The sequence below is a fragment of the Equus przewalskii genome, chromosome 19 (assembly GCF_037783145.1).
Source record: "Equus przewalskii isolate Varuska chromosome 19, EquPr2, whole genome shotgun sequence".
Classification (NCBI taxonomy): domain Eukaryota; kingdom Metazoa; phylum Chordata; class Mammalia; order Perissodactyla; family Equidae; genus Equus; species Equus przewalskii.
The window spans coordinates 23,390,447-23,403,809 of NC_091849.1; the positions used below are offsets into that span (position 1 = coordinate 23,390,447).

The 13,363-nt window shown below is 40.2% G+C and overlaps 1 protein-coding gene across 10 annotated transcripts in view; it reads right to left on the bottom strand.

The window, feature by feature from the left end:
• Nucleotides 1-13,363, bottom strand: part of LOC103541420 (cytidine monophosphate-N-acetylneuraminic acid hydroxylase) — a 348,688-nt gene that overhangs the window by 133,238 nt on the left and 202,087 nt on the right. For 2 of the 10 annotated variants that reach the window (XM_070584212.1, XM_070584217.1), the window contains exon 1: nt 2,398-3,020. The exons of 5 other annotated variants lie outside the window; for them this stretch is intronic. In XM_070584212.1, the coding sequence (XP_070440313.1) occupies nt 2,398-2,549 (152 nt within the window). In that variant the 5' untranslated portion in view covers nt 2,550-3,020. Of the gene's footprint in view, nt 1-2,397; nt 3,021-5,398; nt 5,522-13,363 lie in introns of those variants that run through there. 3 more of the 10 variants (XM_070584223.1, XM_070584221.1, XM_070584222.1) reach the window with 3 other exon arrangements.

The following is a 13,363-nucleotide window of genomic DNA, read 5'->3' on the forward strand; positions in this document are numbered from 1 at the left end:
GATCCCAGGTGTGGATATGGCACCGCTTGGCTAAGCCATGCTGTGGCAGGCGTCCCACATATAAAGTAGAGGAAGATGGGCATGGATATCATGGCCAGTTTTCCTCAGCAAAAAGAGGAGGATTGTCGCAGATGTTAGCTCAGGGCTAATCTTCCTCAAAAAAAAAAAGAGAGAAAAAAGTAATAACAAGAGTTAGGAAAGGCTTTATACTTGTTAAAAGCTTTAAGCATGCACAATATTTAATCCTCACAACCAGGAAGCTCTTGAAGTTGGGTTGGGCCTCCAGAGAAGTTCCAGTCCAGTTCCCTTACCTGATTGTCATCCCTTGCTCATATTTCTTGGGAAACTAAACGGCAGACTTCTAAAAGTAACTGGAACAGAAAGCATCTGTCAAGGTGGGTGTGAGCTCTCTAGGGCTGCCATAATAAATGATAACAAACTGGGGGGCTTAAAATAAGAGAAATGTACCCTCTCACAGGTCTAGAGGACAGAATTCCGAAACTAAAGTGCCTGCAGGATTGGTTCCTTCTGGGCGCTGGAAAGGAGAATTTGTCCACACCTCTCTCCTAGCTTCGAGGCTGGCAATCCTTGGCATCCCTTGGCTTGTAGACCCATCATTTCAGTCTCTGCCTCCATCTTCATGTCACCTTCTTCTCTTCACATGTCTCCTCTCCTGTCTGTGTCTTTTCCTCTTCTTATAAAGACACTTGCCACTGGATTTAGGGTCTACCTGGATAATCCAGGATGGCATCATCTTAAAATCCTTAACTTAATTATATCTACAAAGACCCTTTTCTCAAATAAGGTCACATTCAGAGGTTCTGGGTAGAAATATCTTTGGGGGATGGGGGCACACATTTAACCCACAACAGCATGTTTGCATGATTTTCGTTCTAGAAGGTCATTAGAACAGAAACATAAAGGGAAGTCAAAGCTAAAAATGAAAAATGTAAAGTTTCCTGGGCAGTTTCGAGTTAGCAGATGTAAGCGGTTTGTGGTATCCTCTTTAAAAATTGACCCTAGCTGGGAATGTTACTAAAACAGACACCACATACTTATCCAGTAAAGCTGATCAGCCTCCCAATTTCTCTTCATATGACTTAGTTAAAGTAAATATTCGCAATTGTAACCTACTGAGATATGTAATTATTGAGAGGAAAAGAGCATAAATAAGCTGCCTAAGAGAGTTTGAGTTGCCATCCACTAAATTTAGATTCTGTTTCCAGTAAGGTGGCAGACTAAAAACCCGAACGAATCCTTTTGGTAAAAACAACTAAAAATCTGAGAAAAATTTTACAAGTCAATGAGCGGTCACAAAAGTAAGGAATTCTCCAGTCAGGGACTGAATGAAGACAAGGACCTCTAGCGGATGTTGAGGCTGCACGCTATATAGCCAGTCATTTACCAAACGAGGAGGGAGGGGAGATGGAGAGTGAGCTTTGCATTTGTGACCTCAAGGGGCTCCAGAGACACAGCCCAGAGCCACACCCCAAGTTGAGGAGTCTAACGGGACATCTTCCCCCCTAGAAGCTGGGATCCCAGGGGGTTAAACCATCAGTTTAAATTTGAACTTAGAAATAGGCTGGTATCACTCCTCAACCCCTCACTTCTCCTATCTCACTCCCAGCTCTAGAGGACAGAAAAGCAAATCTATTACCTCAAAGTTTAGCGCTACGTAAAAGGGATTAAAAAATAGAAGTTGGCCATCGCAAGTGTTTTCAGCCTGAATTCACACTACCTGGGAGAAGTGGAGAAATCTCTTGGTGAATACTTAATTTAACGTGACCCTAGACTCGCAGTTCCCGGAAACCCAGACGACGCAAAGGAAAACCCTCTCTCAAGCACTTCACCTCTAATCTGGCTAAAGGTAATTTCCGCAGGTAAACTTCCAAAGCGTGGAGCAGCTCATAGTACAAAATAACTAAACAGCCAAAGCACCGTAAGTAAGGACCAACAAAAACAACAGATTACATAAAAAAGTTCATAACATTATGACTTAACTCTATGTGCCTGAGGCCTGAAAGATGTGTGTGTATGTACATACTTATACATACGTAGTGTATGTATAAAAGAGATAGGCAAATTCGAACCAAGAGCACACTGATATAGCTATACTGACAATAGAGAAAACATATTTTAAGCAACAAAAATTGCCAGAGATAGTTATTTCATAAAGATAAAGGATTCAATTCATCAGAAATCATAATAATTTTAAATTTGCATGCACTAATAATAGCCTCAAGATATACTGACAAAACTATAAAGAGTAAAAGGCAAATTCAAAATCATAGTCGACTTTTAAATACTCCTCTCGGTAACTGATAGAATGAGCAGATAAAAATGTATTTTAAGAATTAGTAAGGAGGACTCACGCGCAGGTGAGGGAGGCCTTCTCACCTGTGGGAGGTAAAGAAGGGTTTTCTGGAGGCAAGTGGCCTGATCAAATTTGTCCTCCGAGATGCAGGCATTGCAGGAGACCAGGCACGTATGGCTGCGATCGCACGGGAGGGAGGGAGAGGCGCCAGAATCAAGAAAACAGAAAGTAGCATCCACCAGAGGCGCCTCGCTGGGAACTACGTGGGAAAAGGAATCACCTCCCAGCGGGCTCGGGCGTAAGGACAGAGACCTCGGGAAAGGGTCCCCTCTGCCGCATCACAGACCATAGGTAACTTCAAGACACCTGGGAGCCCTCCTGGACTCTTTCAAAGAGGCTCACCTCCCCATTTTCTCTGCTCCCGCGCTGCAGGGCGCTGCCGTTAGAGGAAGACTGGCCGCTCCGGGAGCACTTGGAATGCTTCCTGCTCCCTGTCTCCCTCCATGAGGACTCTCACGTCAGCTCTCGCGTGGTGTTTCTTTTCCCTCAAGAAAGGACAATGACTTAACTTGGGCCGTAGCTGGTCTTCAGAAAGAATTTTATGGTATGGTATCTGTATGATACCTAATGATGGTGTCTCTGCAGCTATCAGACTCAGTGAGCCATTGTCAGAAAAATATTAGCCCTTAAAGGTACAAATCAATGTGATATGTCAGGGGGAAAAAATTAGTAAGGATGAAGAGGGGTTGAATATTACAATGAACAAACTTGACCTAATGAAGATAGAGATATATATAGACATATACAGATATATATAAACAAATGGCCAAGGAGGACATGAAAAAGTGCCCAACATCATTAGTCATTGGAGAAATGTAAATTAAAACCAAAGAGAAGTAGGAAACAAAAGCCTCAAGGATGACTTATGTGTTTCCACTTCTGGCCAAGATGGAGTAATGGGAACCAGGTTTACCCTCCTGTTTGAAAAAACAGGACATTATATATATATATATATATATGCCTCTATACCATGTATAGCATACCACTTAACTGCACAATATACGTTATTTTCCTGCACATAGGTAACAGTTACAATAATCGATTGTACGTAGGCTGAATCTCAACAAATTTCAAGGGAATAAAATATAGAGATATAATATTGCATGTATCATAACACAGCTAAGCTCAGAATCAAAATGAAAATAACTAGTAAAACTCACTGTTGGAAATTAAGAAGCATTTATTTCTATAATATATTGGTCAGAAATAAATCATAATAGATCTGAAATTATTTAGAACTAAGTACTAATGAAAACATACACATCAAACTTGGGGAATTCATTGAAGCAGTACTTACAGGGAAATGCTGACATTAGAAAACAAGAAAATCTGAAATTTAATGAGCTAAATACTAATTCTAAGAAGTTAAAAAAAAAGGATTGCAAAATAAACGCAAAGAAAGAGAAAGGAAATAATAAAGAACAGAATTTAATAAAATAGAAAATTAACATACAATAGAGACAATCTATTCAAAATAATCTATTCAAAAGTTAGTGCTTTGTAAAGACCAAAACAAACTTGAAAATCTCTAGTGATATTATTGGTCAAGGAAAAATAAAAAAAGAGAAAAGACACAAGTCACCATTATCAGGAAGAACGAAGAGGATATAGTATAGATTCTGCAGACATTGCAAAGATAAAATATTATAAAAACCATTGTGCCAATAAATATAAATATATAGATGAAATGGATAAAATCCTAGAACGTTAAATCTAGTGTATTGCATCAAAATTCAATTATATAATTTATAAATTAAAACCCTGCATAAATAGTAACATTAAAATATCAAAGATAGGAAGACGGTTGTTAAGGTATCAGTTTTCCCCCAAATGGATCTGTTCATTCAATAGAATTGATGCATTTCCAATCATAATCTCACTAAGCTCTTTTTTGTAGAAAGTGACAAGTTCATTCTAAGATGTGGAAATACAAACAACTTAAATAGCCAATGCAATCTCGAAAAAGGAGGATAAAGTTGGTGGACTTATACTACCTGACTTCAAAACTTTTATTATAAAGCTACAGAATCAAGACAGCATGGTACTGGTAAAAGACTAAAAACTTAGATTAATGGAGTGGAATAGAAGGCATTTGTTAGTTTTCGACAAATGGTACTGGAACAAATGGATGCTCATAGGGCGAAAAAAATTAACCTTGATCCCTATCTCATGCCATATACAAAAATTAATTTGAAATAAACATAGACATAAAGCAAACATTAAACTATAAAGCTTTTAGAAGTATAGAGAATAACTCATGACTTGGAGGTACACAAAGATTTCTCAGAATTGATACAGAAATCATTACCATAAAAGAGAAATTAATAAATTAGACTTCAAAACTTTTTAAACTTCTGCTTAAAGAAAGACGTTGCTAAGAAAATGACTTGGCAAGCTATGGACTGGGAGAAAATATTTGCAAAATACACATCTGATAAAAAAAACTCGTGTTCATGATATACAACTCAAGAATTCCTACAGCTCAAAAATAAAAAGAGAAGCAACACAATTAAAAAAAATAGGGGCACATGTGTACAGTGACAGATGGCAACTAGACGTCTGGTGGTGAACATGGTGCAGTCTATACAGAAGTGGAAATATGATGTACACCTGAAGTTTATATAATGTCATAAACCAATGTGACTTCAATAAAAAGGACAGGCAAATGATTTGGACATTTTATCAAAAAGATAAACAATTAATGAGTACGTGAAAAAGTACCCATCATTAGTGATCAGAGAAACGTAAATTAAAACCAAAATGAGTAAATTAAAACTTACAAAAATGTAAATTAAAACTAAAAATGAGTAAGAAACAAAATCATCAAGAATGACTCATATATTACCACTTCTGGACAAGATGGAGAAACAGGGACCAGATTTACCCTCCTGTTTGAAACAACCAAACAAAAAGGACAAGATATATGGAAGAACAATTCTCAAAGTCAGACAACGAATCTGAACAGTGGTGATCTCTAAGAAACAGTGAACAAATGAGGTGAGCTGGAAGATGGCCCCAGCTTACTGTTTGGAGAGTCTCCAGGTCACAGAGCAGGGAAGGGACACGTTTCTGGAAGTCTCCTTGAGCTGAGGAAACAGCTGAGCGTCTGATGAGGTTGAGCTGGCTACACCTTCTGGGGCAGAATACGAAAGAGCCCTGCCCCGAGAGAGAACTTTGAGATCTGCAGAGGGCGCCCTTAAGTATTCAGCTGAGGACTCAGCAGTGCGTGTGTATGAGGAAAATACCCAGGGCCAGGCAAAGAACCACCTGCCACGATTTGAGGAAACAATCACCAGCCGTCACGCAGCCCTGGGAGTGGTGCAAATCTGTGACTCCCTGGAACCCCATGTTTCACGAAGGCAGCATACTGATCAGTCTCTGTATCCCAAACCTTAGCCCTTAGAAGGTACCCCCAAAATGCCTGTGCGATTGAACTGCTAACTCTCAGCAATATATTTCAACAGATTAGAGTCAACCGTGTACCAAGCACTTGGAGTCATTAATGTCACCTGACCAGCCTAAGACAAAGTATGACTTAGGAAAAGTTTCTTTTAAGTGTGAACACCTCTCTGTACTCTTCAAAGCTTGCCACCATTACCTCCATTGTCCCCTGCCAACAACTCTGCCCCTACCCCACTCCTGTCAGCTCCCTGGGTGCTCCTTCTGGCCTGCCATCCCCAAGCTCTGGGACTTTTCCTTACTGCTACTGCCTGTCAATCCTGCCCCGCATCTCATTCCTTCAGGATCAGTCCCTCTGCTTCTCAAAGTGGCAGCCAGCCTTTCACAGCCCAATCTGTGCTAATGTGTGATAAGCTAGGAATAAAGGGTTTTTACCTCTGGTGCTCTCTGTCACATCTTCCCTTTCCAACACCCTTCCTCTCCCGATGTGCTATATTACTTCATGGTTGACTGCACTTTCCCCAGAGATACCATATCTCAGCACAGGAAGGGCGGCAGTGGTGGAAGTTGCTCGTACTCCGGCAGACACAAAGAAGAGTTTGGAGCAAGCAGGCCTGACCATGCCCGCTTAAATCCCATCAAGGACAAAGTCACTTCTTTTTCCTCTACATAGGGCCCACCCCCGACAAGACGCTAAACTCAATATCCAAAACAACTCAGCATTTCACAGGGGCGTAAATGCCCTATGTGTATGGAGGAAGGAAGGATAGGAGGGAAGTGAGAATAAAGAAATATCATTCAACAAACCCTCATTCAATATCTCCTACGTATCGGGCATTGCTCTAGGGGTGAGGGATAAAGCAGTAAACAAATAGTTTTGTTCCCTTTACGTGAGCGGTCCTCAAAATTTCCCCACCATGGAAATTTCCACCTTGGAACTTTGAGTTTGTATTTTCAAAAAGCTCCCCAGGTTATTTTGATTATCAGCCAATTGGAGGAACCACTGTGGAAGCACCAAGTTGAGATTCTCCTCGTCAACTAAGAAAGCAACTACGATATTCTCTGCTGCTGATGTTGAGAAGCCAGTTTTGTTAAATATCAAGATGCTGCTCTTCACACGCTACACCTGCATCCAGGGCCTGTCTGAGGCAAACGGGAGGTGGGCAATGTTGGCCTTTGGTGTCTCCAAGGTCTTTCCCCAAACACTCAGGGCTTTCCTGATCTTCTCTATATGCCTGTGGCTCGTGCAATCACCTGCACCTGCACCCCTGAGTAAGTTCTCCAAGTTCTAGGTATTTATCAACTCCCTCGCCACCTGCCCGTCGATTACATCTGACAATATAACGTGTGTTGAGAACTTTTCATAAGCCAGGTGTGTTCTTACTGATTTACACACATTTTATCATGTAATCCTAAAAACAACTCTATGTAGTAGGTATCATCTTTGCTTTATAGATGAGGAAAGTGAGACACAGAAAGAGCATATAACATGGCCATTGTTACTAAGAATGAGGTCATTCTTTAGGTATTAAGATGACTTGTTCACTTCTGTATCCACGGTACTTGCAATAACACCTAGGTCATCGTAGGCACACCACAAATGTTTATTGAAAGAATGCGTGTTATGGGCATAATTATCCCATAACACTTCACTGCATACATGGTTGCCCTATAAAGGCTTGCTATGTGGTTTGTGGCAAATAGAAACTAAAACATTTACCATCATACTATATTGCCTCCCACCTCAGGTAAATTGAATGAATAAATGACCTCCTGACTGGAATAACATATTTGAAGACACAGGTCACAAAAACAAAGAGAGCCCCTTATAAAAATTAATCATAAATTACATTGTGTGCTTTCTACCTTAGCTTCTATGAACAAAAATTGAATGTCATGGACACTTAAGAAAGAATAAGCAACATGATCACACTTTTTCTTAATTTGTTATACAGTGTTCCAGATCCCTGTTGGATTTGGCCTTATAGCTAACCAAATTATAGCACCTCAAAGTGAGTGGGAAGTCTCTGGTGCTAGTCCTGGGCTTGATTTCCTTGGCTCCACACTCATTTTCCAAAATTGATTTATGATCCATAGGACCTATTTGATTATGTTATGACTCAGAACAATATAATCATGAGATTTAAAAAAAAAATTCAGAATTTTATATGTCAAAACATGTGATAGAGCCAGCCCTGATGGCCTAGAAGTTAAAGTTCAGTGCACTCTGCTTTGGCAGCCCGGGTTCAGTTGCCAGGTGCCGAACCACACCACTCGCCTGTCAGTAGACATGCTGTGGTGGCAGCTCACGTAGAAGGACCAGAAGAACCCACAGCTATACACAACTATGTACTGGGGCTTTGGGGCTGGAGGAAAGGAAGGAAAAAGGAGGAAGATTGGCAACAGATGTTAGTTAGCTTAGGGTGACACTTACCCTCCAAAAAAAAAATCTTGCTCTTTTCAAAAAAAAAAGTGCTCATCCTTTGTTTCAGTAACTCTCATTGCAAGAATGCTTCTGTTACTTTAAGGAATTAAGTATTTTGATCATTTGGACTAGGTTATTAGACACAAAAGAAAAAAATATTTTCTTAAAGGCTTGTGTATTATAAAAGTACATACATATTCATTGTAAAAAGAAAAGACGGCCTGCCTGATGGCGCTGAGGTTAAGTGCACATGTTCCAATTCAGCGGCCCAGGGTTCACCAGTTCGGATCCCAGGTGTGGACATGGCACCGCTTGGGATGCCATGCTGTGGTAGGCGTCCCACATATAAAGTAGAGGAAGATGGGCACAGATGTTAGCTAAGGGCCAGTCTTCCTCAGCGAAGAGAGGAGGATTGGCAGCAGATGTTAGCTCAGGGCTGATCTTCCTCAAAAAAAAAAAAAAAACAGACTATTTTTTATAAAAAAATTTATTTTATATATTTATATATTTATTTATATATATTTATATATACATATATTTATATATTTATTTATTTTATAAAAAAAGAGAGTATTTAAGGTGAAGTCAAATCTCTGTTGTTCCATCTCTGTCATCCTGCCCCTGGAGGCAGCCACTAATGACAGGTTGATATTTATCTTTCTGGAAATTATGAAAAACAGACTTAACTTGATCCACTCTCCCCCTTTGTCAGATTCAACACTAAATGGCCACTTAAAAATTATAACCACTCTCGTTTTTTAAATTTTCCAGTAGAGAGAATCTCAAACCCCCACAAACGTAGACAAAATAATATAATGACACCCCGTGTACCCATCACCCAGCCCAACAACCATCAACCCAGAGCTAACCCACGGCCCCATCCAAACTCTCAGCCACTTCCCTCTATCCAGTGTCATTTGAAAGCAAGTCCCTTATATCATCCATATGTGTTTACATATGAATCTCTAAAAGGAATGACTTTTTAAGATTTTATTTTTCCTTTTTCTCCCCAAAGCCGCCCGGTACATAGCTGTACACTTTTAGCTGTGGGCCCTTCTAGCTGTGGCATGTAGGACGCCGCCATAGCATGGCTTGATGAGTGGTGCCATGTCTGCATCCAGGATCCGAATCAGCAAAACCCTGGGCCGCCAAAGTGAAGCGCAAACCCAACCACTTGGCCATGGGGCAGGCCAGGAAAGATCTTTTTTTAACAAAACCATCTACCAATATTATATCTAATACATTCCTTAATATTATTAAATAACCAGTGTTCATATTTCCAGTTGTCTTTTAACTGTCATAAATAGAGATTTTTTTTAGCATTAAAAAAAATTCAGGACCTAAACAAACTCCACGCAATATGATTGGTTGCTATATCTTTTTTTTTTTTGAGGAAGATTGGCTCTGAGCTAACATACATGCCCATGCCTCTACTTTATACATGGGACACCTGCCACAACATGGCTTGACAAGCAGTGTGTAGGTCCGCACCCGGGATCCAAACTGGCGAACCCTGGGCCACTGAAGCAGAACATGCGAACTTAACCACTGGGCCAGCCCCTGGTTGGTATATCTTTTAAGTCTCTTTTCATTAATAGACTCCCTTCCATCTATTTTCCCCTTACAATTTATTTGTAGAAAAAAACTAAGTTGTTGGACCCTCAGCGCTTTACACCTTTTGGATTTTGCGTATTGCATCCCTGTGGTATAATTTAACATGTCCCTCTCTCTTCTTGTTTCCTTGAGTTGGCTCTAGGGGCTTTATGAGATTCAGGCTCTATTTGTTTTATAAGAGTTTTGCATAGATGATGCTTTGTTTCTTCCATCAGGATACTCATGATGTCAGGCACTCTCTCTCTTTTTTTTCATAGTTTATTGCAGGAATTTAATATACTAATGTGCATGATGAATCATAAAGAAAGAAGAGACACTATGTTCCACATTCCCCAAACTTATTTAAGATTAAAACAATTTTTGGCAGAACATCTAATAGAGACAGTAGTTAGCATAACATGCTTTGAGAAATGTTGCCTTTTATTAATTGATTAAAGCTTTTCACCTCCAGAGAAGTCAGGGTCTCTCTTTTCGTGATGTTTGCCACCATGGATGTTCAATACTGTGATCCATTATTTCATTAGGGCCTTGCAAGATGGCAAAACCCCATCATTCCTTTGTCAACCATTAACTATAATCTTTCTGTAAGATAAATTTCTCTTTACTACTTAGTTACCCAGTTGTACAGTTCATAAAGCAGAGGGAAATAAATGCATGATTTTTTCCGAATCCTTCAATTTCTTTTTAGTATCATTGTGAACTTATTGAGTTAAACATATATGATGAGGTTGAATCCACTCATTATTCTTATTAATGTTCAAACCTTCCCATCCTGGCCAGTGAGAATCTTTTCAAGTTGGCTGCTGTGCAGCATTTTGAGATGATCCCAATAGTATTTGATAGTTTCTTGCCTCTTATATGACAAGATATTCCATGTTCATCTTATAGATTTCCTGCTCCAGACTTCAAATCAGCTATTTTTCCTAAAAGCTTTGGTTCCTTTGGTTGGAAATAGTGTCTGGAAACAATCTGAGTGTTAGAGGTAGGACCACTCTTAAAAGATGTCAATTTGCTCACATTTTTTGGATGCTGTAAAGAATTTTCTGCAAACTATATACAGTTCTAAAAACACTTGATTATTTAAGAATGAATTATTTGGGGGCTGGCCCAGCGGCAGGGTGGTTAAGTTCACGCGCTCTTCTTTGGTGACCCAAGGTTCGTGGGTTTGGATCCCAGCATGGACCTACACACTGTTCACTAAGCCGTGCTGTGGCGGCATCCCACATGCAAAATAGAAGAAGACTGGCACAGATTAGCTCAGCAACAATCTTCCTCAAGCAAAAAGAGGAAGATTGGTAACAGATGTTAGCTCAGGGCCAATCTTCCTCACCAAAAAGAGAAAGAAAAAGAATTATCTGGATCTCTTCCTTCTTATAATTGCTTATGTATCTGTGTCCTTCTAAGGCTAGGAGTTTCATAACCATGGCCTCTTTTTTACCAATACCTGACCCAAAGTTTGTGGCAAGCTAGACACTCAGAACACATTCATTGAATGAGAAAAATTAGGCTTTAGAAGCTAAAAGAAACTATCCAAAATGAGTTTCAGAAATATGAGGAAACAAGACTAAGAAAGACAAACACCATATTATTTCACTTATATGTGGAATATAGACAAACACATGGACAAAGAAAACAGTTCAGTGGTTACCAGGGAGGGCAGGGTGGGGAGAGAGCACAGGGGGTGAAGGGGAGCACTTGGGTGGTGACAGAAATATGTCGAACTGAAATTTCACAATGATGTAAACTATTATGAAATCAATAAGAAAAGTAAAAATAAAATAAAATTTTTTTAAAAAAAAAGAAATACGAGGGAAAATGGCAGCATAATTAGCATAAGTCAGTAGCCTCCGAGGTCATGATTTTAATAGGTTCACCATTTGCTTAGATGTTTAAGTCCCTGCAAGTTTGTTTAAAAAGCAATTGCTTTACAGACCTATCCTCTATTTTCAAAAGAGCGCTTCTGTGGAAAGACGCCACGTCTTAATTTCCTGCTTCAGGTCACCCTCACCTGAGCCTTTCAACCTAGTTGTGAAATAGAGACAAACATGGGCGAGGCAGGTCTGAGACAGCAGCTGGTAACCATGTCCAAAAGGACTGAAAGTAATGGCGATCCTGCCCCTCCCTGGTGGAGAAGGGGCTTGGCAGTGGCAGGGCTGGGGTGGCAGGTTGGTTGAGAGGTATGAGGCATTTTGTTGGTGGGTGGGGAGGCACATAGATGGAATATGCCTGTAAAGTTGCACATTGGCCCTCAACAGTTTGGAGACTTTGAATGGGAGGGGTAGGATCTGAAGCACAGGCGTTGGTAGGACACCGGATAAGGTGACAGAGGTGGATCTGGCTGTTGTTAGGGGACAGGGAATGGATGGGGGTATAAAATTGGCCTTTCTTCCTCTGTCTCCCTCTGCTTCCGCATCTAACTTTCTGCTGAATTTTGCTCATGCAAGCCACATCTTTGCTCTTTCTCCAGTTGTTCCCTTATTCTCTCTCCTTATTCCTCTTTCTGGCCTCTTTTTCCAGGAGTCCTTAATGGGCCATAATTTAGAATAGAGGAATGAGAATTTTTGCTTACTAATGGGGAAAACCCGACTCTGGCTACCTCTGGCAAAAAAGAGTTATTGTGAGGAGATAGATAGCTCTGAAAATCAATAGGCAAGATAAGAAGACTGGCCTTGGAAGTTGGCAGCACCCAGGGTGGCTCCAGGGGCAAGCTAGCAGGAACGAAAGAATGGTTTCCTGGCAGGAACTATCTGGTCTGGGGTATTGCTGCTGGGATAAACCCTTTGTCAAAATCTCAAAAGACAGCTTGCTCTGCCAACATCACGAGAGGAGGGAGCTTCTGAAGTGAAAGGGAACCCACTGGATTTACTCTCCTACCAAGACGACACGTGAGGGGGGAAGTGTTTGAAATTGGCTGTGCAGTTAGGAAGAGGGAATGAATGCTGCTCAGCCAAAAACAAGATGATATTTTGACTCAAAGATAACGACATTATTCTTTCTTTGAAAAATGAATAAATATGAAAATAGTGTTAATAATCTTATAACCACACTATTTATTGCTTGTAATCAATGTGCCAAGAATTCTATCATTCATAGTCAGTGTTTCTATTTTCTACAGCAAAGCTATAAAGGCATGACGTAAGGCATGAGGATTTTACCCGTAATTGAAGCTCAGGGAGGTTAAAGTGTAAGGTCACACAGCTAGTAATTGCCAAAGATGGGATTTTAATCCAGGTCTACTGACTTCAAACAAATCACTATTCCACACTGCCTCTCTTATATCCCCCAATCAGGATTAATTTCTCTCCCCTTAAAACTCTAATATCACTTTTGACACCACTTTATTTATCATATTTTGCCATATTAATTTGGCATGTTTCTTTCTTTTTTTTTTTTAAGATTTTATTTTTCCTTTTTCTCCCAAAGCCCCCCAGTACATAGTTGTGTATTTTTAGTTTTGGGTGCTTCCAGTTGTGGCATGTGGGACACCGCCTCACCGTGGCCTGACAAGCAGTGCCATGTGCGCACCCAGGATCCAAACCGGTGAAACCCTG